This window comes from Felis catus, chromosome A3, assembly GCF_018350175.1.
Source record: "Felis catus isolate Fca126 chromosome A3, F.catus_Fca126_mat1.0, whole genome shotgun sequence".
NCBI classification, from domain to species: domain Eukaryota; kingdom Metazoa; phylum Chordata; class Mammalia; order Carnivora; family Felidae; genus Felis; species Felis catus.
In genome coordinates, this window is record NC_058370.1 from 12,462,551 (window position 1) to 12,486,110 (window position 23,560).

The 23,560-nt window shown below is 40.7% G+C and overlaps 1 protein-coding gene across 10 annotated transcripts in view; it reads left to right on the forward strand.

Moving 5' to 3' along the window:
* Positions 1–23,560, forward strand: part of STAU1 (staufen double-stranded RNA binding protein 1) — an 83,000-nt gene that overhangs the window by 38,138 nt on the left and 21,302 nt on the right. For 3 of the 10 annotated variants that reach the window (XM_006929670.3, XM_023251120.2, XR_006595117.1), the window contains 6 exons: positions 566–636; positions 7,058–7,346; positions 9,127–9,251; positions 12,224–12,428; positions 14,283–14,421; positions 16,019–16,205. In XM_006929670.3, coding sequence (XP_006929732.1) covers positions 7,142–7,346; positions 9,127–9,251; positions 12,224–12,428; positions 14,283–14,421; positions 16,019–16,205 — 861 coding nt within the window. In that variant the 5' untranslated portion in view covers positions 566–636; positions 7,058–7,141. Of the gene's footprint in view, positions 1–565; positions 637–7,057; positions 7,347–9,126; positions 9,252–12,223; positions 12,429–14,282; positions 14,422–16,018; positions 16,206–23,560 lie in introns of those variants that run through there. The other 7 variants (XM_023251122.2, XR_006595118.1, XM_023251124.2 and 4 more) reach the window with 6 other exon arrangements.

Below are 23,560 nucleotides of genomic sequence, written 5' to 3' on the forward strand. Positions count from 1 at the left end.
CTTTAAAAAGGAAGATACCTGTAGCTAAATCAGACCTGAGAGTTTGAGAATTAAACTCTTATGTCTCCTGAAATCCAGTTCTAAAGAACGATTATGGTTTGGATTTACTAGAGGTAATGTGCTTTTTTGTATTGTGCAGTTTAATATAAGAATATTTATGTACAAAGTGCCTGTTTGTAAAGTTTCCCATGCAATTGTATTTGCATCATCAAGCATATGGTAATAATTATGAACAGAATATTTAGCCAGTAGTTTAAAAAAATCCATAAGTTTAAAAATCAGGCTTGTGTGATCAGACAGTATATGATGTCCAGTTTCTTTCTTTAAAATTAGTTTCGAGGTATTCACAGCTCTCTTGTGGTCATGTCTCCACAAAGTACTCTTTAGCCAGTTGGCAGTTGTATCTTTCCTGAATTCTGCAGTGTGCTGCTTTAAGCCATGACATCATGCTTTCAGACACTTCCCTACTTGTAAATTTTAGGTTTCCCCAAAACTTGAATAGTATATATCTTCATTTTCAGAAATGATCTACTCTAATAAATTATTATTGTTTCTTATTTTCTAGGAGTTTCCTAACCACATAACCTCTCAGAACTGAACCAAAACAACATTATTCCTGGAGCACCTCTTTTTAAGGTACACGTAATTTGGTGCTATAATTTCAGGCCTGTTCATAATCTAATATTTTTTGAACTCTTGAATGACTTGTGTGGAAAATGACTTTTACTTCTGGCTGTAATATTAGAGAAACAGAATAAATTGTATGCAGTTTGAATTTCTTCTCATTCTTGAGATTTAATTAGAAAGTAAATACAGGGAAGGTTGATGACTAGAGTGGAAAGCCCTTTAGCCTGTACTGCCACATACTTTAAATGTTGAGACATGAAAGTTGACCACCAAAACTGTCTTTTTTTTTTTTTTTTTTTTTTGAGATTATTTATTTTGAGAGAGAGATAGAGTAAGCACACGCACGCCAGCAGGGAAGGGACAGAGAGAGATGGAGAGAGAGAGAGAACCCCAAGCAGGGTCTATGCTGTCAGCACAGAGCCCAGTGCAGGGCTGGAACTCACGAACCACGAGATCATGACCTGAGTCAGAGTTCAAGAGTCAGATGCTCAATTGACTGAGCCCTCCAGGTGCCCCTAAAGTTGTCATTAAACATAACTTGGTTGGTGAGCATCCTGATTATAGTGGCTTTTGTCGTTTGCCTTTCAGATTGTTAATGTAAAACTTGGTTTTCAAACTTGTGGAATTAATCCAACATTGTTTTCTGTCATGAGACAGGGTTATGAATCAAGTTCCATTTACCACTGGCTGCTTGTGATGATCTGGACCAAAAAGATTTTACAGTTTTATGTCAGGGCACTGTGAAATACACTGCACCTGTCATACTGCCTTTTGTTTCTAGCACTTTACCTCAGAGCTAAAAGCATATCATTATACCGTATCCCCGAGGTAGTGATTAGTGGACAAGTTAAACCCAGCTTTCCTTGGGAATGAGGAAATTGAAGCATAAGGAAATTAGAGAAGTTGTACCAGGCTCAGTGAATGGATTTACACTGCGTCTATTTAATGCTTTTCTTTTCAAAAAACTGAATAACTGTTACAATGCCTCAGGATTTTTTCATTGTTTCAGCTCTCAGATTGCTACAGCTAAAGCTTTGTCAAGTATCCTACTACAAGGTGTCTGGGGAAACTGAGGCACCAGGCAGTGGATTGCCAAGAATTAGGTGGATAATTGCTATTTTGTTTGGGAGTAGAACTGAAAGCACAACTCAGAAGTTTGATCTGATTTAACATTGTTGGTTGCTACTTAGCAGCAAGGCTGGTTTCTTAGAAACTGGGACTTGACTCTGGTCTGTTTTGCATGAAGATGATGGTAAATGCAGTCGTGTTTCTAGGTAGACGGCACATAGTTACAGAGTACAGTTTCCCTTTTCTGAAAGGAAAAGCCAGTTAACTTTATATTAAACTAAGCCCCTTCTTATTTAAGAATAGGTCACACAGTAGTCCTCTTAAAAATCTCCAGCAAATCATGAATAGTTATTCATTTTGGTTGGTTTAAAACATTTTTGTATGTTTTTATAAGTTTAGATTTTAAAAAACACTTCTGTGTTTACAAGAAATAATGTGTTTGACTTTAGTAATTTTTAAGAATTCCTCCTAGGGAATGGGAGAGAGGAGGTTGATAAGGTTTCAAAGCTAGGAAAAAAGTAAGGTTTGCAGCTTATTGGGCTGTAGAGGTAAAGTTTTTTTTCATCTTAGTATACAGTTTGGTGTGATGGTTTTTATAGGATGAACAATTGAGAATGAATTCTCTTTTAGGAAGTGTTTCTTTAAACGGACCACCCAGTGGTTACATTTGTGTGGAAGGAAAATCCTCCGCTTCCCACTTGGCACTGAGCCACGTTTGAGACAGGGGCCACATTCAGTCTTGGATGCAAAGATCTTAACAGCCTGAGCTTCCAGGCATTATTTTTGGCTGATTTTATTGTTTTGCAAGTGATTATGCCTCCTTGGGGCTACTTGTCCCGTCTTTCTTTTGAGCACCAAGTACATAGTGGTCTGTTTTGTTTTTCCCTCTGTCTTAAGTAGTTGGGTCATATTTCTTTTAAAGAACCTTTTAATTATCGGGTAATTTGATATATGGGCCTGCTATGGGATATTATTTGCTTGATAATGCTGTTATCTTTTTAGAATTGATTATGTAGGAGTACAGCGATTGCTGTGTTTCTGTTTTTGCAGCTGCCCTGCCTACAGGTGTTTGGATGATGTTTGGAGTCAGTGAATTGCTATTCTGGGAATCAGAGTGGGGATGGTGGGTGCTGGTAGGGGTGAAGATAGGGAGATAGGGTGAGTTTATTTGTAGAAAACATATGACTGCATTGCAATTTCTAAGGTGTGTCCACAGAGGATCTTGGAAATAACTGTTGAATTTAAAGGAATGATGTGGGCATTTTAGATGTATTTTAAGGCTGTTGTAGTACTCTTGTATTTGTGTACCCATGCTATGTAAGATTTGAGGGAGGACTTTGAAGGAAGAGGTATTTACTAAAATGTTTGTGGCTATCGTAAAAGCTTGTCCAGAATTGGGATGACTTTTTCTTTTCCTTTTTTCTTTCACACACCTTGTTTGGAAACATCGCTTATGGCAAAGGGGAATGATGTGTTGAATACAAAAGTAAAGTCATATATTACGGTAGCTACAAATTGGATATTAAAAATGATGTTCTTGGGCGCCTGGGTGGCTCAGTTAAGGGGCCGACTTCAGCTCAGGTCATGATCTCGCGGTCCGTGAGTTCGAGCCCCGCGTCGGGCTCTGTGCTGACAGCTCAGAGCCTGGAGCCTGTTTCGGATTCTGTGTCTCCCTCTCTCTGACCCTCCCCCGTTCATGCTCTGTGTCTCTCTGTCTCAAAAATAAATAAACGTTAAAAAAAATTAAAAAAAAAAATTAAAATGATGTTCTTCCATAATTGCTGAAGTAGTTGTTTCATATGACAACATTTAACAACCTGGTAGTTGAAAGTAAGACTAAGCACCCTTATAGATATTTCTGTAAACTATTTCTGGAAGGATCAGCCTTCTTGTGTATTAAACAGATCACTCATTGCATTCACTATGGCCTAGACTTGGTAAATCACTGCTGAGTGAGGAATTTGCATTTGTGCCTCATCACTTTTTAACACATTACTTGTAATCTCTTTCTTTCTTTATTTTGAAAGAGAGAGTGAGAGTGTGCGTGTGAGCAGGGGAGGCGCAGAGAGAAAATAAGAAAGAATCTCAAGCAGGATCTGCACTGTCAGCATAGAGCCCCATGTGGGGCTCGATCTCACGGTTGGTGAGATCTCGACCTGAGCCAAAAGCAAGAGTCAGATGCTCAACCGACTGAGCCACCCAGGCACCCCACGTAGATATAATTTTTTAAAAATGCTTTTGTAGTATTCATGTGCCCATATTCCCCTTCCCTACTACCCATTAAAAAGTACTTGACACTTGTAAAAAGGAAGCTGCCAGCCAAAGTGAGACTCTTTGTTTTTATAAGAAGACTTTTGTATTACCAAGCCAAATTTGGGACTTGGGGGAGTTGGAATTAGGAGTCTTTTAAAAAAGATGGTACCCCTAACTCTGCCCTGTCACTCCTCTGTGTTATAGTGCTGATTATTTGTGCTAGATAAATATAAGGATTTGAGAATAAGATGAACATATTATCCTGAGTTGGTGTCTAAAGCTCTTCAAATAAGAGAAACCAGGAGATTAAAGGCCCTCATCTGTGCTGGAGGCAGGGAAAGAGCAACGCAACACAGGCTTAACAGTTAAAGGTGTTTCCACAGCTGGGGGAAACTGAAGTCTTTGTGTTTTCAATTTTCAACCTAATTTTACTGTGTGTAAAATATTGTTCTTTTATAAGAAGACTAACAAATCATTTTAATCTCTTTTGAGTCCCTAATGTGTCTGGTGGAAAGTAATCCTTAAAGATAGGCTCAAAAGAAAAGACAAGTTTTCATTTAAGGTTTTAATCTTCGGGACAGAGTACTGAACAGCAACAGATTCTACATTTATACAGAAGTAGTATCTCCAGAATTCCATGATTCCACTAAATGCTGCTGTGAACTGTATAATTAGCAGTAGTGAAAAGCTTTATTTGTTCAAATTATGTGGGTAAATAGTATATTTTTCCCTATTTGTAAACTACGTTAGCTGCCTGGCTTCTCTTTGGGAGAGGAACATCTGTTTGGGTAAAATATTAGCCTCAAAATTTTTTTTAGAGCCTTTTGAAATGAAAAGGAGATTTTCTTTTCCTAAAAATATAAGCTATTTATTAAATTAGTAATATTTTATTTTGTTGGTTGGTATGTGTATACTCAAAGTAGCATCCCTGGTCCCTCTATCCACTAGATCCCAGTAGGTCATCCCATCCTCCAGTTGTGACAAACAATATCTCCAGACGTTGTAAGATGTCTTTGGGGACGAAAATTGTCACCTCTTTAGAACCACTGCATTAGCTTCTCTTTTCAGGCTTAAAGACACATAGAAGTGTTCATGTGCTAATGAGTACTGTTTGTTGAATTTTACTATTGGTCATGGTGGAAATTAAAAATTTGTAAATTACTAGGGTTTTAGGAAATTTCTATTTGCTGTTTTGAACTACTTGTTTCAACCAGTTGTTATAAACATACAATGCCAGGTGAAGATGAGGTTAACATTTTGGGGGCAGTCTTAATTAAAGGCCATTTGTTCCCTTTTTCAACTTCTAGAAAATCTGTGTATTTATGTCTGTGACTGGAGATGCTGGTTGTGGGCCTGCTGTAGACAGCATTAGCCAAAACAGATCCCCTGGGGCCCTACCCTTTCTAAATTTAGTTCATTCATTCAGTCTCCTCCTCTGAGAGCCACCCAGGGCAGGGTTGGGTTGCTGCTTATGGGATGCAGGTAGGCTCTGGAGCAGACGCTTTGCTTTTGACTTTTTTTTTGACCTGTAACCAGCGGTTGGTGTTGTGCAGTTGTGAGTGCACTATAGATGATTTGGGGAAGGGGTGGGGGGAAATGCCATTGAGGCAAAGTGTAGAAAGAGGGAGTGCAGGTGGGTGGGGGGGGGCATTGAGAGAGAAATATTTCTATTTTGACAGCTGAAGGAAATCAGAATAAGGACACAAGGTCCTAGCTAATTTCTGGGTGGTTCTGGACTTGTTTCTTGACATTGGCAACTTGTCTGCCAGAACAGTTATCTAGTCTTCAGTGGACCTTGTCTGTCACTTTGTTCTGACTCCAAAAGTAAACAAAGGAATAACTGCAGTATGGGGGATTTTGGTGAACAAGGTGGTGCTTAGGTCTGTATATCCAAAGTCATGTTTCAGCTGAGGTATTTGGGTTGTTTTTAGTTTTGCAGTTCTTTTTGCTCTCAGCAAGAGAGAATGTGCCAGAACTTCTCAAGTAACTTAATTGTGGTCCTTCATCTCTTTCTAAAGATCCAGCTTTAATTAAAAATCATCTTGAGACTGTTAAAAAAATTAAAGTAACACTCTGTAATAGAACTTTTGATTTGTTTGCTGGTTTCTGTTTTGATTGCCTTTTTCTACTCTTTGTTGCTACTGGTTATTTTTGAGTACTTTTGACTTGCTTAAACATTTTCAGCTTTTTGAAGGATGGCCATGAACGTAAGCAGAACTGCCCTTATTTTTGACTTAGGAGGAAATTTAAATGTAATAGAAGTAATGCGTTTGGAACTTATAAGATGAAGTAAACCATCTCCTCTGCTTCCTGGGTCCCACTGCCCAGCCACACCGATGAAATGGCCAGTCTGAAATCTGTTCCTCTCTTCTTCCTCTTTGCCACTTTTGCTTTTAATAGTACAAAGGCTATAGAATGTTCTTTACTATTCAGATGATTTCTCAGGATCTTGCATATTAATGTAGATGCAACGGTTTTGTTTGTGGTCTGTAACTAAATGAGACCATCTAGACAAACCTCGTAGGAAAAAAAATAGATCGTTTGTCATCACGAGGAAAAAGCAGCAGCAAAAGTGAGAAACTCTTCTCTTTCTTCAGTGAGCTTAAAGGAAAACTGTAAGGGTACCAGTCAGCACATGGCCCTTCCATGGAAGCAGTGTCTACAAATTCCGCATTAAAGGGTCTTACGAACCCATTTTGCTTTCAGCTTCTTACAATTTTGAGGCCAGAAATCTTTACCATATCCTATATGGTATGGAAAGCCTCTCCATATTTTTTTATTTGCCATTTTGAATATAAACTATAGTTCATAGCTCTTAATGTTCAATAATGAATGTCATTTCACTCTACTGGATTCTCTTTATAAAATGAACATGCAGAGCATATGGGTATTGTAAGTCCTTTAAAAGCACTGTGAGAAAGTCACAAGGCCAGGAACCTCACTGTATGTATACCAAGGAGAGAAACACTTCTAATACATCAACATAGCTACAGGCCTAACGGGACTAATTTCATTCTTGAGTAGGTGACACCCATTTTGACTGAATATTGGTGATTACATATCTCCTCTATAATTTACCTTTTTATTTTCTTTCCCTTACAACTTTTAGGTAGAACTTTAGACTTCATAGCACTGAATTAACCTGCACTGAAAGCTGTTTACCTGCAGTTGTTCACTTTTGTTGAGAGTGACCATGTCTCAAGTTCAAGTGCAAGTTCAGAACCCATCTGCTGCTCTCTCAGGGAGCCAAATACTGAACAAGAACCAGTCTCTTCTCTCACAGCCTTTGATGAGTATTCCTTCTACTGCTAGCTCTCTGCCCTCTGAAAATGCAGGTAGACCTATTCAAAACTCTGCTTTACCCTCTGCATCTATCACACCCACCAGTGCAGCTGCAGGTAAGCGTATGAATCCAAGTGTCTTCTTTTTCAAATGTTTTCTTAGCCTGTTTTCTGATCTGATAAGTAGACTGCAGATGTAGGGAACTCTCACATTACCTTCAAGAAGCAGAAGAAAGTATTAACATCCATGCTTCTTTTTTCCAGATATAAAACACTGGTTGTATATTGGGTTGATGGAGGCCTGAGTTGACAGACCACTTCAAAGTGTAAGAAAGAGAATTGAAAAGTAAACTATAAAACCTAGTTGGTTATAAAGTGGTGTCTAGCGGAAAGAATTGAACAGTAAATACCACTCTGGATATTTGTTGTTTTATGGGAAAATTCTGCTTTAAAAATTATTTCCCAGAACTGACCACGAATTCTTGTATGTGTGAGCCTCCATTTTATATGCCTTTGAGATTACATCCCAGGCAAGGGGGCAGCCACATTTACTGGAAAGCCAGAGAGTATTGGCATTTGTTAGTTTTTATTTTGAACAAGTGGGTTTAAGTTGAGGTTCCAGAGATAGTTCAGAAATCACAGTGAGGACCCATTAGAAATTGAACACTGAAGCAGAGAGTTTTAGAGAGGGAGTAAGTTCGGAAGCATTTAAATCTGATTGTTAAGAAAATAAAAAAGAACTAAATGTGCTTGTTGATGGGGTACCTGGCCCGCTGAGTCAGTAGAGCACGTGACCCTTGATCTTGGTCATGAGTTCGAGCCCTGCATTGGGTGTAGAGATTACTTAAAAGCAAAACTAAAAAAGGAAATAATAGCAAATAAATGTGCTCATCGGTGAGAAAAGACTTGAAACACCTGAAAAATAAACAGACCTGAAAACAAATGTTCTGCTTCCCAACCCTCCCCCAAAGTGGTAAAACCAATTAAATGGGGTGTCAGCATGGGTGTCTCCATACCAGAGTCACCTTCTAACACATCTCTCAACCCCTTGTGTTTGACAATTTCCCTTGCATTTCCTCTTTCATTTCTCATTTCCTTTACTTTATAAATCTGTTCTTAGAGTGTTGGCTCACCCCACTCTCAGCTGCATGGCATCTGTCACACTACCTCTAGACTTCCGTGGATTGGCTCACCGGGTAGCAGTCTTGACTGGTCATAATACCCTAAGAATTCAGTTTTCCCCAAATTTGCCGTCACAGACCATCTTAAAAGGAAATGTTATAGACTGTTTCAGTCCTCTGGGATTTACTGCCTTTTCTTCTAATGTGTTCTTATATCCACATCCTATTACTCCTGCCCACCACGGACATTTTATTTTACTTGTAGAATTCTCTGAAGTAGATAAGGTCTGAGGATGGCAGCCTCTGAGAGAAGACTAGGAATGAGACACTAGCTGTGTAGAAAACGACAGTCATTGTTTGAGAGATGGTATTGGCATGTTGAGTTTTGCGAAATAACGAACAGGGTACAGCTGACAGCTGTTGTGGGAACCAGTGTGTCTGTGCTCAAAAGACCTCCTTGTTATTCCCTTGGTTGGTTATAATACCAGGGCTGCCTCTGATGTAAATCTTGCTTGCCTGCCATGGGTTAGTTATTCCCCTGCCTTCTGTTCTCTCTTTGGAAGACCTGCCCTCTCCTAGGTTACCTGGCTTCAGCTGGTCCGGAGAAGACCCCAGCTGTGTCTTCAGGCAGGTGCCCCCTTGTGGTTTGCAGTTGTGCATCACTGCTGCTCTGAATCCTTAAGACCTTCCGTTTTCCCCTCTTTTTTCATGTCCCTGGGAGAGCAGCAGTCCTATATACTGCTAGTTGACTTCATTGCTCTTACGTTATTTTTCAGTTCCTTCTAGCATGGCACACCCCAAAGAGAAAACCCCAATGTGTCTTGTGAATGAGTTAGCCCGTTTCAACAAGATTCAGCCCGAGTATAAGCTTTTGCGTGAGCAAGGTCCAGCTCACTGTAAGGTAAATATTGTGCTTGTGCATTTATAACCCACCAGGAATGTTTTCTGTTTTTTTATACTGCTCCACGTGGTGCTGTGGTTCAGAATACATATTTTCAAACCACTGAGGCTGTCTTCAGGAGATGCCAAAGTATAGATTTTTGGCAAGTCGCTTCTCTTGACCCTTGCAGAATGGGTCAAAGAAAAGATAGGCTTCTTTTTGGGAACTCCAGTTAGCATGTGGTTGTGTTTAGGATTCTGAGTAGAGACCATTCCCAAGCCCCTGTGAATGATTTCCCGTGAATTTTCGAGGCTCTGGGTCTCCGGGCTGCAGCCTGCCTCTGGCTCCTTTCCCGCTGGTTTTCACGTGTGCCTTAGGCTGGGCCAGGATAGGAAGGGAACAGGAAATCCATTTTCCCGCTTGTTAGCCATTCAGGTAAAAGGTTTGAAAACGAGAGGTAGAAATTAGTCTCAAAGTGAGTCAGTCCTTTGGACTGTCTCTGACTTCACTTATCCCTGTCCTTCCCCTTATCTTAGAGAATGGAAGACTGTAACTTAAATTTTTTACTATTTGCTATTTGGGAATTCAGTCTTTGAAGCTTGTTTGATAATGTAAATCTTGGAACTTAAATGTGTGCATATCTGGCTTTATCTTTGCAGCTGCAGTATGAGAGAGGGTATGGTATGAGAGAAGGAATCCGGCCTCCTATTTGTGATCCTAGCCTTGCAGTAAACATAATTAAGGATGAGTTACTGGTCTCTTTATGCCTCATTTTTCTTGACGTGCAAACCTCAGGCCTTGAATGATATCAAGTTTCTCTTTTAATTTGACTAAAAGTAACATCAGCCACAATCCTAAATAGGTACCTTAGTGTGGTGAGGTGAGTCACCTTTGGTGTCAGGCAAATCTGGGTTTAAATCTCAGCTCCTTACTAACTATGTGACCTTGGGCAAGCTACTGCTGTTTTTTGAACCTCAGTTTCCTCATCTGTAAAATGGGGATAATACCTACCCAAATGGGTCTACTGTGACAATTAAACCAGAGAATATATGTTAAAGTGTGGAGCACAATGCCTGACAGTTAGTAATGCTTGAGAGATGGTAGCTATTACTATTATGCATTTCAGAAACACAAATTTCTACTCACATGAAGCTAGTTTTCACATTTTTCTAAAGCATAGTGATATTTGAAAGGTTTCTTTACTTTTGGAAGGCAATTAGTGATTTCCTATAACTTCTGTTTCTTCTACAGGATTTTTTTTGCAGACCTTAACTTTGGGATTCCCTTTTATTAACTGTTCTTGGTATTTTTTGAAATATGCACTTTTTCACCTAACCTTTAGTGGTGCGTTAGGTAATTTGGCTGTGTGTTCAATCTGTAACTGCACTTTTATTTACAAGTTGTTCAAAGACGAGAAGTTATTCCCTCCTCGGTGACTATTACACTATTTATTTAAAAATCAGTGGTCTGGTGTACTTTTAATTCTATTAAAACCAAGATTCTAACCTTGTTACCAACCCTCTACACAGAAAGGCAGCAGAGTGGCAACAGCGCCGACGGGGAAAGTCCTGGAGAAAGGCAAAACTGTTAATGGAATTAACTCTTTTTTGTTTTTTAGCTTTTTCCCTTTAAATGTCTTTCCACGAATGGATCATGAAAATGCCCCAGGGATTGCACAGTGTAGACTTCTGCTGTTTGGCTGTTAGGCCAGCCAGGATTTTCAGTCCATGCTAGTGGTGCCTAAATGAGTAACCTTGTGAACTGCAGCAGAAATACAGGGGACCCCTAGTGTTTCCACTGGGGTGAAGGATTCTTTAATTTTCCCCCTTTAGTGGAAGCTGTGTACTGAGGGAATCCTGAAGTTAAGACCTACAAGAAAAATCAGCTGTGAAGGCACATCGCACCCATCCCTTTAGGCACCAAATTTAAGTGATCTGGACATGTTCAGAGGAGCACATTCACATTAAATTATTCACAGTAAATTATTTGCAAATGAAACAGTGATATCCAGTGATAAAGAAAAGCAGAAAAACAAAAGCTCCAGTTGGTTTTGCTAAATTCCTAAGTAGTGAGTCTCAAACTTTGCAGTGCATCAGAATCACTAGGGGAGCTTATTAAAGAACACTTGCCTAGGGTCTCCACTCTTGCTTCTCAGTCGAAGTCCCTGGACATGTATATTTTACTAAGCTTCCTAAGATAAGCACCAAAGTTAAAGAATCGCTGTGCTATGATGGGTCATAGTTTTTGACAGAATATTCAGTTCTGATAGGATTAACATAACCTAATTTCAAGAACAGAGTGTGTATTTGGGTAACCTTTATACTTAAAAAGGAATAAAGAGGCTTGCCATTGTCAGCGTTTGCTGAGGGCAAAATCAGCTGTTTTGGATGCCTCCTTGAGTTCAGAAACGTTTCTAGATCTTTGCTTGCTACAGATTGGATTTTCTTCCCCAAATGGAGGCAGTGTCTGAATAGTATAGTCTTAGGAAAAAAGAAGGTAACTTTTTAGAACCTGGCTCACATTCCCAAATTCATTCTAGTTTTTGTCCTGCTAGGGTTGTTTTCAGACGAGACCACAAACACGAGAACATCAAAACAAACGTCTTAATTTGCATGAGATACTACTTTGTGTCTAAATCAAGTTTGCTGAATTTCTTCCCTGAGAAGTAATTGGAAGACAACTTCTGTTTGGCTGACTTCCAAATCAGCGTCTAATATTTTAATATAGGGGAAAACATTTTTTTTTAAATCTCTGTACTTACCTCCATTTTTCAAAGCATAGTTTTGTCATAGAGTGTTGTTCAATGCCAGTCAATGAGACATGTATCTTTTTGTGTTTATAAAAATAACAAAAAATGGGAGTGAGGGAGTAATTTGCCAAGGTAATGACCAGGCCTTTTAAACCATGACCATAAACAATGTTCCAGGTCCAAGCGACATATTACAGTCAACCTCAGGTATCGTGAATTGAGAGCTCACAATTTTCATTTGTAGGTGTTTACAGTACAGCTAACACTTGGAGATCAGCACTGGGAAGCTGAAGGAACTAGTGTTAAAAAAGCCCAGCACACAGCTGCTGCCAAAGCTTTGGAAGGAACAAAATTTCCTAAACCCATAGTCCGCCCTTTTCGTAGCGAAGGAAGGAATCCAGGTATTATGCGTGGGCCAAGACAGGTTCCTTTCAGAAGTGTGTCTAGAGGTACCCATTTAGTATGTATATGCATTCTTTCATAACTAACTTACTGACTTTGCAAGCACGGTTTCTACACTACCAGTGGCAAACGCTTACCTTTTTAGAATCCTTAACCATACTCCAAAGCATTGGTTCCCAGTCTCTGGTCTCTTGACTCCTGAGGATCTGGAAAGAAGGTCCTGAGAGGTAGTGGTGTCACCAAACAATTGCTAAGATTGCAGAGAAGCCTAGTGAAAAAATTGCCAAGAATGTAGGCCTTAGCTGGAATCACTTCAACCCAGTGTGGAAATACCAATTATAACATGTTGATCAGAAACGCAGATTGTCATTTACACGTCTCCTGATCATCAAAAAGAATGAGAAAATGACTTAAATATGTATTACTTAAGTACTATTAGTAGATAACACCTTTTCAAACAAGGGACCAAAGGAGGGAGAAGACTAATAAAGAAGAGCTTCTGGTAAAAGCTTGGGGACCATTGGCCTGTTGCTGTGGATGGAAGTGGCTGAGCCACGTTACCACCAGGCACACGAAGCCATCCCAGTCCCTTTGTACGTAGGAAGGAATCCGGGAGATTTCAGCCACACCTTCCTTGTTGCTTTTGATTTCTTTGTGGTATTTCAGATTCATTCTCCACTGCAGGTAAATTTTATGGGTCAGAACTGTTCTTGAGATGATTCAGGTTATGCTTAGTAGGAACCTGTATGAATCATATAAAAAATATAATTCTGAAAGTAAGAGAGAGGCTGGTTACTTCTGTGACCTTTTGATTTTGCAAATCCAAAAATACTCTTATAAATTTGATTCATGCACTAAATTTAGTTGAACCAGTTCCTAGTACAGAATCAAGTCTTTTTTGTTGCTGTTGTTTTCTTCTACATACCTCCTAAAGAGGCATTTTAAAGTGGATTTTTGTGTGCATTTAAGTTGAACTTTGCCATTGCTAGTGTTGTTCTGTGTTTGATGTGAAAGTGTTGTTCTTAGATGTGATTGTGCGCTCACACTACTCTTTCCAGCCTGGTTTTTCTTTTAAATGTTTTTAAAGGTTTATGAATTGGATGAACTGAGAGAAAAGAAAAATTGGGAAACAAACAGTGTGTGTTTTCTACGGTTGATGATTGTGAGATAACCCAAATTATACTTGGCTCTTATTTATATGGAAACAGAACTCCTTTTCCTAACAAGTATTCTCACAGGTCAAATCCCATCGTAAATACTGAGATTGGAAATATCTGAATGTTTTGTGACCCTCATCTGACTTCTCCAGATAGAATTTACTTGCCTCCTCCTTCTTAATTCCACACCTTTCCTTATAGCACACCTCCTGTTGGTCCTCTGGGGGTAAGAATTGTGTCCCTTAGCACAGTGCTTTCCGTCCAGTTACTGCTTAGTAAGTGCATTGTTCGATGAAGTAGTGTGCAGTAAACATACTTCTAAGTGTAAGCCAATAACCCAGCGAGTCAGTACAACCAGAGTTATATCGGCTAAGGATTCCCAAACAGTAAAACGATTTGGACAGTCACATGGGATTTTTTTTTAATCGTGGAATTTGATGTGTATTGGAACTGATATCTAATAACTGGAATGAGTGACTTTCTCTGGTAATGTCTTATGCTAGTTGCTGCCCCTCTAATAGCTCTTACACTGTATTTTGTGCTGTTGACTGTGTATTAATATCTAGAAATCACAGCAGATTCTTGGATTTCCTGACCTGATGCCTAGCAGTGAAGTACTTAGATACTTTCCTGAAATGCATTATGAATCCAGTTAGTAGAAAGCATGCTATTCTTTCTGATTTTAGTAACTGTCATTCTCATGTCAGAAAATAACCAGTTCTCTGTGTTGCTTCTGTATTGCAGAAAGCATAACCCCTACTGTAGAGCTAAATGCACTGTGCATGAAACTTGGAAAAAAACCAATGTATAAGCCTGTCGACCCTTACTCTCGGATGCAGTCCACCTATAACTACAACATGAGAGGAGGTGCTTATCCCCCAAGGTATGTGCCTGTTTTACTTATTTATAGGGCAAGAGAGAACGGAGGAGGGGCAGAGAGAGGAGGAGAGAATCCCAAGCAGGCTCCACGCCTGGCACAGAGCCCAACGCGGGGCTCCGTGTCAGAACTGTGAGACCGTGACATGAGCTGAAACCAAGAGTTGGACGCTCAACCGACTGAGCCACCCAGGTGCCGCTGTTTGTTTTAAGTACAGGTGAAGATATATCTCGTTTCTGACATGGAAGAAGAAAATCTGTAGACTGTGGAGCGCACAACGATTTGGTCATCTTCAGGCTTGCCAGATGCTGAAGTCATCTTAATCGTGGTGCCTTTGGAACTGTGTCTTGATGCCTGCTCCTTTACCTTCTGTCACTGGCAAGAGCCTGAGTGTGCTCCTCACTAGCAGTATGGCTGTGCCCTGAAGCCATCTGGTTAAAGATCACCTTTCTAACTGCTTTTTGTAACTGAGTCCTATTTGAGCGTGATTCCCACAAACACCAAGATTCTCAGCATTCATAGATTTGTTGATTATTATTTATTGGGTACTTTTTGGCTTTGAATTTATGTGCTTGGTAACAGCTTTGGAGTACAGGTCCAGCAAAATACTAATCGAAACCCGAAACTATGTGTAAAAAGCCTCCTGTTGGGCAATCGTAAGACGTTAGCGGATAGGTTGATGATGGGAATGGAAGTCTTCCTTTCCCTGCCTGACTTGAATGGAGGCAAAGCCACTTAAAAAATGTAAGCTCTGGGGGCGCCTGGGTGGCTCATTCGGTTAAGCAGCCGACTCTTGATTCCAGCTCAGGTCATGATCTCACAGTCTGTGAGTTTTGAGCCCTGCATTGGGCTCTGCGCTGTCAGATTCTTGGGATTCTTCTCTCCCCCTCCCTCCACCCCTCCCCTGTTCGTTTTCTGTCTCTCTAAATAAACTTTAAAAAATGTAAGCTCTGATATGTAGAGGCCAGGTTCTGCCAGGCTGTAGGCTGTTGGGATTTCTAGAAATGAGGGTCCTTCCAAAAAAATTTCTGTTAAAAAATTCCCAGGGGCACCTGGGTGGCTCATTCGGTTAGGCATTAGACTCTTGATTCCGGCTCAGCTCATAATCTCGTGGTTTGTGGGTTTGAGCCCCACACCGGGGTCTGCGCTGTGTAGATCCTCCTTGGGAGTGTCTCTCTCTCTCTTTCCCTCTCTCTCAAAATAAATACATAAAGCATTAAAAAAAAAATTCCCAGGCTTTTCTGGAGACAGGCAAGGGTGTCTCTCACATATGAGAAAATAGAGCAAGTTTTCTACCTTAAGCCAAAGTCTAATTTTGTAAATTTGGGTTACATTATAAATTGAACTCATGTAGGCTGTAAGGTGTTTTTGTGGAACATAAGTTTGCTTGCTAGACAGTATTTGCCTATTCTGTGTGCCAGTTCTAATCCAGTGTAAGCTTGTGAAGTCTCTGGATGTACCGATGAGGAGTCATTATTGGCAAGCAGGTCCTGATGTGATTAGGACCCGTGATGAAGGAAAGACCTGGGATTTGCCAGGGAGCGAATGGGTGACTTACTGATCTGAGATTGTAATTCTGCTAAAACCCCCTTTTTACTTTCAGGTACTTTTACCCATTTCCAGTACCGCCTTTACTTTATCAAGTTGAGCTTTCTGTGGGAGGACAGCAGTTCAGTGGGAAAGGAAAGACAAGACAGGCTGCAAAACACGATGCTGCTGCGAAAGCCTTGCGGACCCTGCAAAGCGAGCCCCCACCGGAGAGGCTGGAGGTGAGGCGGGCGGGCGAGCAGGTGAGTGGTAAAGGTGTCCTCTCCAGTGACTTTTTCTGAGAAGCACTGAGAGCTGTCCGGAATTTTTGTGATTTGGCAGCTTGCATGATTTTGTACTCTATGGCCTTTTGGCCTTTCTTCCCCACCCCCCCTTAAAAAAATGTCTTAGCAAGAAAGTCAGATGCCTGCTTTTTCACTCTGTGGCATAGTTTTGAGTGAACATGGTAGAAAGATTGTGACTCAGTTGAGTTGTGAAGCACATGCATGGAGGAATTCTATGGTGGTAAAGGTTACTCTTGTCAGAACCTACTGCGGTTTATGGCACCAGCTTAGAGAATTTTCTGAAGCCATTTTTGACCAGCTACTCTGACATATCAGAGTGCCGGTTATCTGTTGCTGCGTAATAAGCCATTACAAACTTTAGTGGCTTAACCACCTGTAGGCATTTATTTTGCTCACAAATCTGCCATTTAGGCAGGGCTTGGCACCCAGCTGGTCTCTCCCCTACACAGCTCTGGCTAAGGTGGCTCCACAGGGGCCAGAGGATCACTTCCAAGATGGCTCCCTCACAAGACTGGTAAGTTGATGCTGGCTGTCTGCTGAGACTGAAGCAGGGGCTGTGGTCCTGAGAGGACCTCAGTTCCTCTCTTAACTACCCTGTGGAGAGACTGCTGACCCACGGGATGGGATGGTGCCGGGTTCCAGGTATCCTAGAAGACAGGAAATGGAAGCAGCTTCCAGTTTTTAAGGCCTGGGCCCAGAAATCCCCCACAGCATTGCTTCTGCTGTATCTATAGGTCAAGCAGGCACAGAGCCCAGATTCAAAAGGAGGAGATACAGAAACTCACTTTTTATAATTAAGCAAAATTCACATAACATAAATTCACAGTTTTAACCAGTTTAAGCGTACGGCTCAGTTGCTTTTATTTGGTACATCGACAGTGTTAAGAACCTCACTTCTGGATGAGAAGAGTGTCAGAGAATTTGGGGGCCAGGTTTTAAAAATCCCACAGTAAGAATAGGTTTTTAACTCCTTGTGGCTAAATGGGAATCGAGGTCTTAGGAAATCAATGACTGTTTTTCGTTATGGTGTGTTTGCCTTTTCCAGTGTAATCACACATTTTACAATAGAGATAATCTGTTTCCAGGGTCCACTGAGGACCAAATAGAAGAGACGTCACTTAGAAGAGGGGATTTCATGAAGTTAAAGGGATAAGCTTCTCACTGGTGAGATTTGTTAGAAGCAGTAGGTAGTGTAATTTGAGTCATCTTGGAGGCTTTTCATTTTTTGACTTCGCCGCGGTGCTGATCTAATTGGAGTCAGATGGGCTGGTTTGTTTCTCAGCTGCTTCTCGCCAGCAGTTGTTAAACGATCGCTGAGCCCTGGCATGTGGGTTGTCTGCTTCACAACCACTTGAGAAGTTTAAAAAAAATTCCTTGGTCCAACCCACACGATTTCTAATAGGAGTCTGTCTTTTGCCTTTTTTTTTTTTTTTTTTTTAAGTGTGCTCTTGCAGTAGCTCTAAAGCTCGGTCAGGGTTTGGGAACCACAGGTCCTAAGTCCTAAGTATTATCTGTGCTTCCCCCTCAGGCAGCCACCCCACTTTGAATGCTGCCTGGAAGTACCCACCCTTTTGCTGAAAAGGGAAGGTACCTGATTGGTGTCCCCGGTCTGACCCCATTACCCTGGAGCAGCGAGGTTGGCTCTGGCCTGAGGGCAGAGGCTGGCGCAGATGCACTCTCCTGGGCTGGGTTCCACTGGCTCCTCTGCCGTCTGTGTGGAGCTTTGCTGAGAGTAATGTTAAATCTCCTTGTGCCCCTGTTCTCATTCTGTATGGTTTGAAGTAGAGACATTGCCCTTCAGAAACGGCTCAAAGACTGGGCTCACCCAGTGCTTCAGAAACAAGAGTCATTGAGTCAGATGAGACTTGCTTTGAGATAATAAATGAAACACTTGGCCTCCCACCTCAACCAGGCCTCCTGATAGCTGGGTGGTAGGGCGTAAAGAGACATTTTTAGAAGGGATCTTTAATTTTTTTCTTACAGTGAATGTATGTAAACTATAAAAATTTTTAAATTAAAAAACAAAAATCGTTTATAGATTTGCTGCTTAACGGATGGATGATCACTATTAACATTTTGGTGGGTGTCAGTGCATACGTAAGTAAATACGTGTACCTGTCTAATGACAAAAGTGGGAGGATATTGTATGGTAACCACTTTTTTTCACGGAACTGCTTATCGTGAATCTGTTGTCATGCCATTTACTTCTAATTCCTTGGAGGACTCAAGTTCAACTTGCATCCAAACACTTTTTAATAGCTACAGTGTGTTTCATTGTGTAAACATACCAGTTTATGTTTTCAACAGAGGCTTGGTTATTTAGATTGTTTGCAGTGTTCCCTTTCAGAAAATAGGTAGTGAGGAACGTTGTTGTAGTAAATCTTTGTGCATGTCTATGACTATTTTTATGAGCCCAGACATGGAAGTAAATATGACCAAGTTCTCAGAAGCATGGTGCCACTAAGAAATCTGCCACCAGGGTGAGAGCAGCCTTATTGCCTGTGGTCTGCCAGTATTGGAAATTGCAGGTTTTTTTAGAGTCTCTTTATCTTGAGAGAGAGGGAGAGAGAGGATCCTAAGCAGGCTCTGCACTGCCAGCATAGAGCCTGATATGGGGCTCAGACTCATGAACTATAAGATCATGACCTGAGCCAAAACCAATAGTCGGACGCTTAACCAACTGAAACACACAGGCACCCCAGAAATTACAATTTTAAACAAATTGTTGATTTTGCTTTTGAAAGTATGTAGAGCATGTGATTGTGTGATAGATCAATTTGTCTTCTCTAGAACACGGCCAATAAAAAGCCAGCAATTTATGTCTATAAAGCAGGGGTTGTCTGGTTCCTTGACAACAGGCATCATGCTAGGCTTTGAGGAAAAATCTGCCCCTTCCATGTTGGGGCTTCATCGAACAGAGCTGACAGATGTTAACATTAGAATCATCAAAGAGTGCAGCGAGTGCTAAGGTAGAAAGTAGCAAGTATTAGAAGGGCATCAGATGTCTCATTTAGATTGGAGTAAGATTGGAGTAACGGCGATGCATTCAAGGAAGTTCTTTCTGAGGAAGCATCATTGAAGCAGAGACTAAAGATAAGCAAAAGAACAGCAGGAGCAGCTTGTGCAAAGGTCCTGCCTTGGAAAAATGCCTTTCTTTGGGGTGCCTGGGTGGCTCAGTAGGTTGGGCTTCCGACTTTGGCTCGGGTCATGATCTCATGGTTCACCAGTTCGGGCACCGACCGCATCGGGCTCTGTGCTGACAGTTCAGAGCCCGCAGCCTGCTTCAAATTCCGTGTCTCCCTCTTTCTCTCTGCCCCTCCACCACCTGTTCTCTCTCTCTCAAAAATAAATAAAACATTAAAAAAAAATTTTAAAAATGCCTTTATTTTTTTTTCCTTTCCTTTCCTTTCCTTTCCTTTCCTTTCCTTTCCTTTCCTTTCCTTTCCTTTCTTTCTTTCTTTCTTTTTTTTTTTTTTAAATCCAAGGCTGTGATAATAAAGAATGACTTACTCAGTGTCTGAGCTGTTAGGAGCAAGATGGCCAATAGCTACAGTATATGTAATAGAGCTGACCTAATGTCCACTAGTAGGGAAGTGGTTAAATAAACAGATACATTCGTCAGAGGGAGTCCCGAGTGTGGTAGGTCTGTACACATAGGCTTGAAAGGAGGCCCCTAATGTACTGAGAAGGAGGAGTCAAGAACCAGAGCTGTAATTTTGTAGATAGTGTGATCCTGTTTGTGTTTAATTAAAGTGCCAGCTGCGTGTGTATGTAGTAGGTATGTGTATATCTGTGTGTGGTTGTGCGGTTTCTGTCTTGAAGACTGTATCAAGCTTTAAAAGTTTTCTCTTGGTGGTAGTGGTAGAAGGCCGACTTGAGAAAAAACATTATACTCTTTGAGGGCCTTTCTGGTACTACTTTTGTGAAAATAAATTAGCTCTTCTGGTCTTGTTGTTTTCACTTGGGCCAGGGGCGTATTTAGCTGGGGCTTAAACTGAAATTGATTTTCATTATTCTGTCAGGATCCATGGGACCCAGTTTTCATGTCTGAGCTTCTTTTTCAAGCCTTGTAAGGATTGATATTGCAGGACTCGTATTCTTTTCTGGGGATCTTACAAAGAACAAAGGGAAAAGGATTTTTTTTTTTAATATTTTCTTTTAATTTTTTTTTTAACGTTTATTTATTTTTGAGACAGAGACAAAGCATGAACGAGGGAGGGTCAGGGAGTGGGAGACACAGAATCTGAAACAGGCTCCAGGCTCTGAGCTGTCAGCCCAGAGCCCGACGCGGGGCTCGAACTCACGGACCACGAGATCATGACCTGAGCCGAAGTCGGCTGCTTAACTGACTGAGCCACCCAGGCGCCCTGAGATTTATTTTTTAAGATAGAATAAAACTCCTTCTGTCTGGCAGTGATCATGTAGGTCCTTTGGACCCTTTTGTAAATCTTCACATTATGGAATCTAAATTTTCCTTTGTCTTTTTTTTTTTTTTAATTTTTTTAACATTTATTTATTTTTGAGACAGAGAGAGTCAGAGCATGAACAGGGGAGGGTCAGAGAGAGAGGGAGACACAGAATCTGAAACAGGCTCCAGGCTCTGAGCTGTCAGCACAGAGCCCGATGCGGGGCTTGAACTCACAGAGTGCGAGATCATGACCTGAGCTGAAGTCGGGCACTTAACCGACTGAGCCACCCAGGCTCATAAATTTTCCTTTGTCTTGAAACATTTTGCTGTTTGTTTGTTATCCGTTCCTAAATACACTAAGCAAGACTGAAATAAAAGGAGATGGAATTATGGTGACTCCCCGGGTGGATGATACAGTTGTGAAATAACTCACTGCTGCCCCAGCCTTTGCTGTGCTTAATGCATCGCCTGGCACGCCGCCTCCTTCTTTCAGGAAGATGCAGAAGACAGGGGACACCGTCTTTTCCCTCTGCTGTTAGCTTTCTTTGAACTCAGGTGAGAATTTAGAACTTTTCTTTGTGTGCCTCTAATGGCCAAAAGAAGACCGTGGGCGGAGGAAGACCTGCCCACTCTTAGATGAGTGAGAAGGTGAACATGGAGGGGCAAGCAGGGCCTGGGACTCGGCGATGGCTGTGGGATCGATGGTAGGTTAGCTTCCCCAGACTCAGGAATCGGCGAGTGAACAGTATGTTTCTCTGGGGTCTGAAAAGGAAATGTGTACACTCTTCTGGCCATTCTACAGGAAAGGCTTCATCACACAGTGTTTTATGACAAGAACCTGGAACATCCTGTTTTGATGTTTTAAAAGAGTATATGTGACAACATTTCTTTCATTTTTGTTGTGTGTGATGTTTGGCCACCAGAATTTATTTTTTACCACCTGCTGTTCACAAAATAAGTGGGCAAATGCAGAAGGAGGTATGTGTGCAAAGGTGATTGGGAGGATACAGATGATAAAACAATGAAAAAAACTCATTAGATCCTTTTTTGGGGGGGTTTATAAATCTAAAAATGAAAGCATGTTGGTAGTTATGGAGCAAAGAAGATGGCTGTTCTCCAATAAAATTGTGTCAGTTTCACAAGTAGTGTGTTTTGATGAAACCAGTCCAAGAAGAATCAGAAGTCATGATAAGCTGGAACCCACTGGAGGTGGATTTGAAACATGACATCGTTACAAGTGGGCTATGCTCTGGGTTCAGACGTAGTCAGCTGATGGGCGGCATTTAAAGGACCATGCCCATTTTGGGTACATAAATGCCTTCCAGACTACAAATCTGAAATAAAAACTTGGATTTGCTATTTTAAATTCTGATTAAAATCTCTAATGAAAAGATTCTTAGTTGTCCTTTTAGTCTGTATATTATTTGTAAAATGACTTTAAATATAGAAAAATAAAGAGTGTGTTGAAGCCAGATAGTAAGTAAATGGTTAGGTGAATTTTTTTTTCTGACATACTGAGGGTTAAGCTTGGTTCAGAGTGTTTTTTTTATAATGTTGACTAGATTTTATTGATAAACCATACATTCTGGAACTGATATTAACAGTAATTCCCACTTCGTGAAGATAAGATTAAGGCCCCACTATACTTTTCCCATCTTACTGAGAATGGTATTTGTGGATTGGTTTTGACTCATTTTGCTGCTTTCCAGTCCAGTCCAACATTTTGTCCAATCCAGATAATATCAAAATTATTTATGTAAGAGAGCAACATAACGTGACTTCTAAGTACACGTATATCTTTGTTTTTGGTTTTGCATTTTTATGTTATTGGCCGCTTTGTCCCTATTGAAATCCCTTTAGAAACAATGGCATAAAGCAGTGAATCTCCACGATGCTAGTAAAATCAACTGGGGTCTTAAAAAAAAATAAGTACCTATAAATAAAATGGATATCTAAGCCCTACCTGAAAAAACTTGAAGTTAATTTGTCTGGAGTGGGAAGCCAGCATCTGTCCTTGCAAAGCTCCCAAGTGATCCTGCTGCTGCTGTGTTTAAGAAACACTGGCTTACGGTTTAGATTTTTGCAATAGATTGTTATTTTCTGTCAGACTTATGTGGAACCTCAATATAGAGTAGCATTTGATTAGTATAAACTTACAAGTTTGAATTGTATAATATTTATGAATATAATCAGTGAAAATGATTTATGTGAATTTTCAAAACACAAAATTATACCATGTATTGTTTTCGTCCATTACAAAAAAACATGGTCGGGAAAGATACATGATTAAGGCTGCCCTGGGAAGGGGAGTGAAAAGGGCTTTATTGTTTTCCTTAAGAAATAAAAATTTGATGTCAGTAGTTCTTAAGGTTGACCTTTGTTAAATCCAGCACAATTGCCTGTTACATTGTTTATCTGTACTTTTCTGAATGTTTGAAATTAAAAGTTAAAACTAATTGGGCTGGTAAAATGAACAACAGATTTGAAAATCGGAGTGCGTGCATGGTGGTTGAAGTCTCATTTTAGCCTCAGCACCCAGTTTATTTCTAAATTTTGTTCTGCTTGCATTAACACAGTTACTTAGTATGAGAGTGAACTCTTTGTTTTTAACAGCTCATATACTTAAAAAAAACCTCTGAGGCTGCCTGGGTGGCTCAGTCGGTTAAGTATCCAGCTCTTGATTTCAGCTCAGGTCATGATCTCACGGTTCACGAGTTCAAGTCCTTTATCAGGCTCTGTGCTGACAGCATGGAGCCTGCTTGGGATTCTCTCTCTGCCCCTACCTGCTTGTGCTTGCTCTCCCTCTCCCTCTCCCCCTCCCTCCCTCCCTCCCTCTCTCTCTCTCTCTCAAAATAAATAAACTTAAAAAAAAACCTAGATACCTTCAAATAAATAGCTGTCAAGA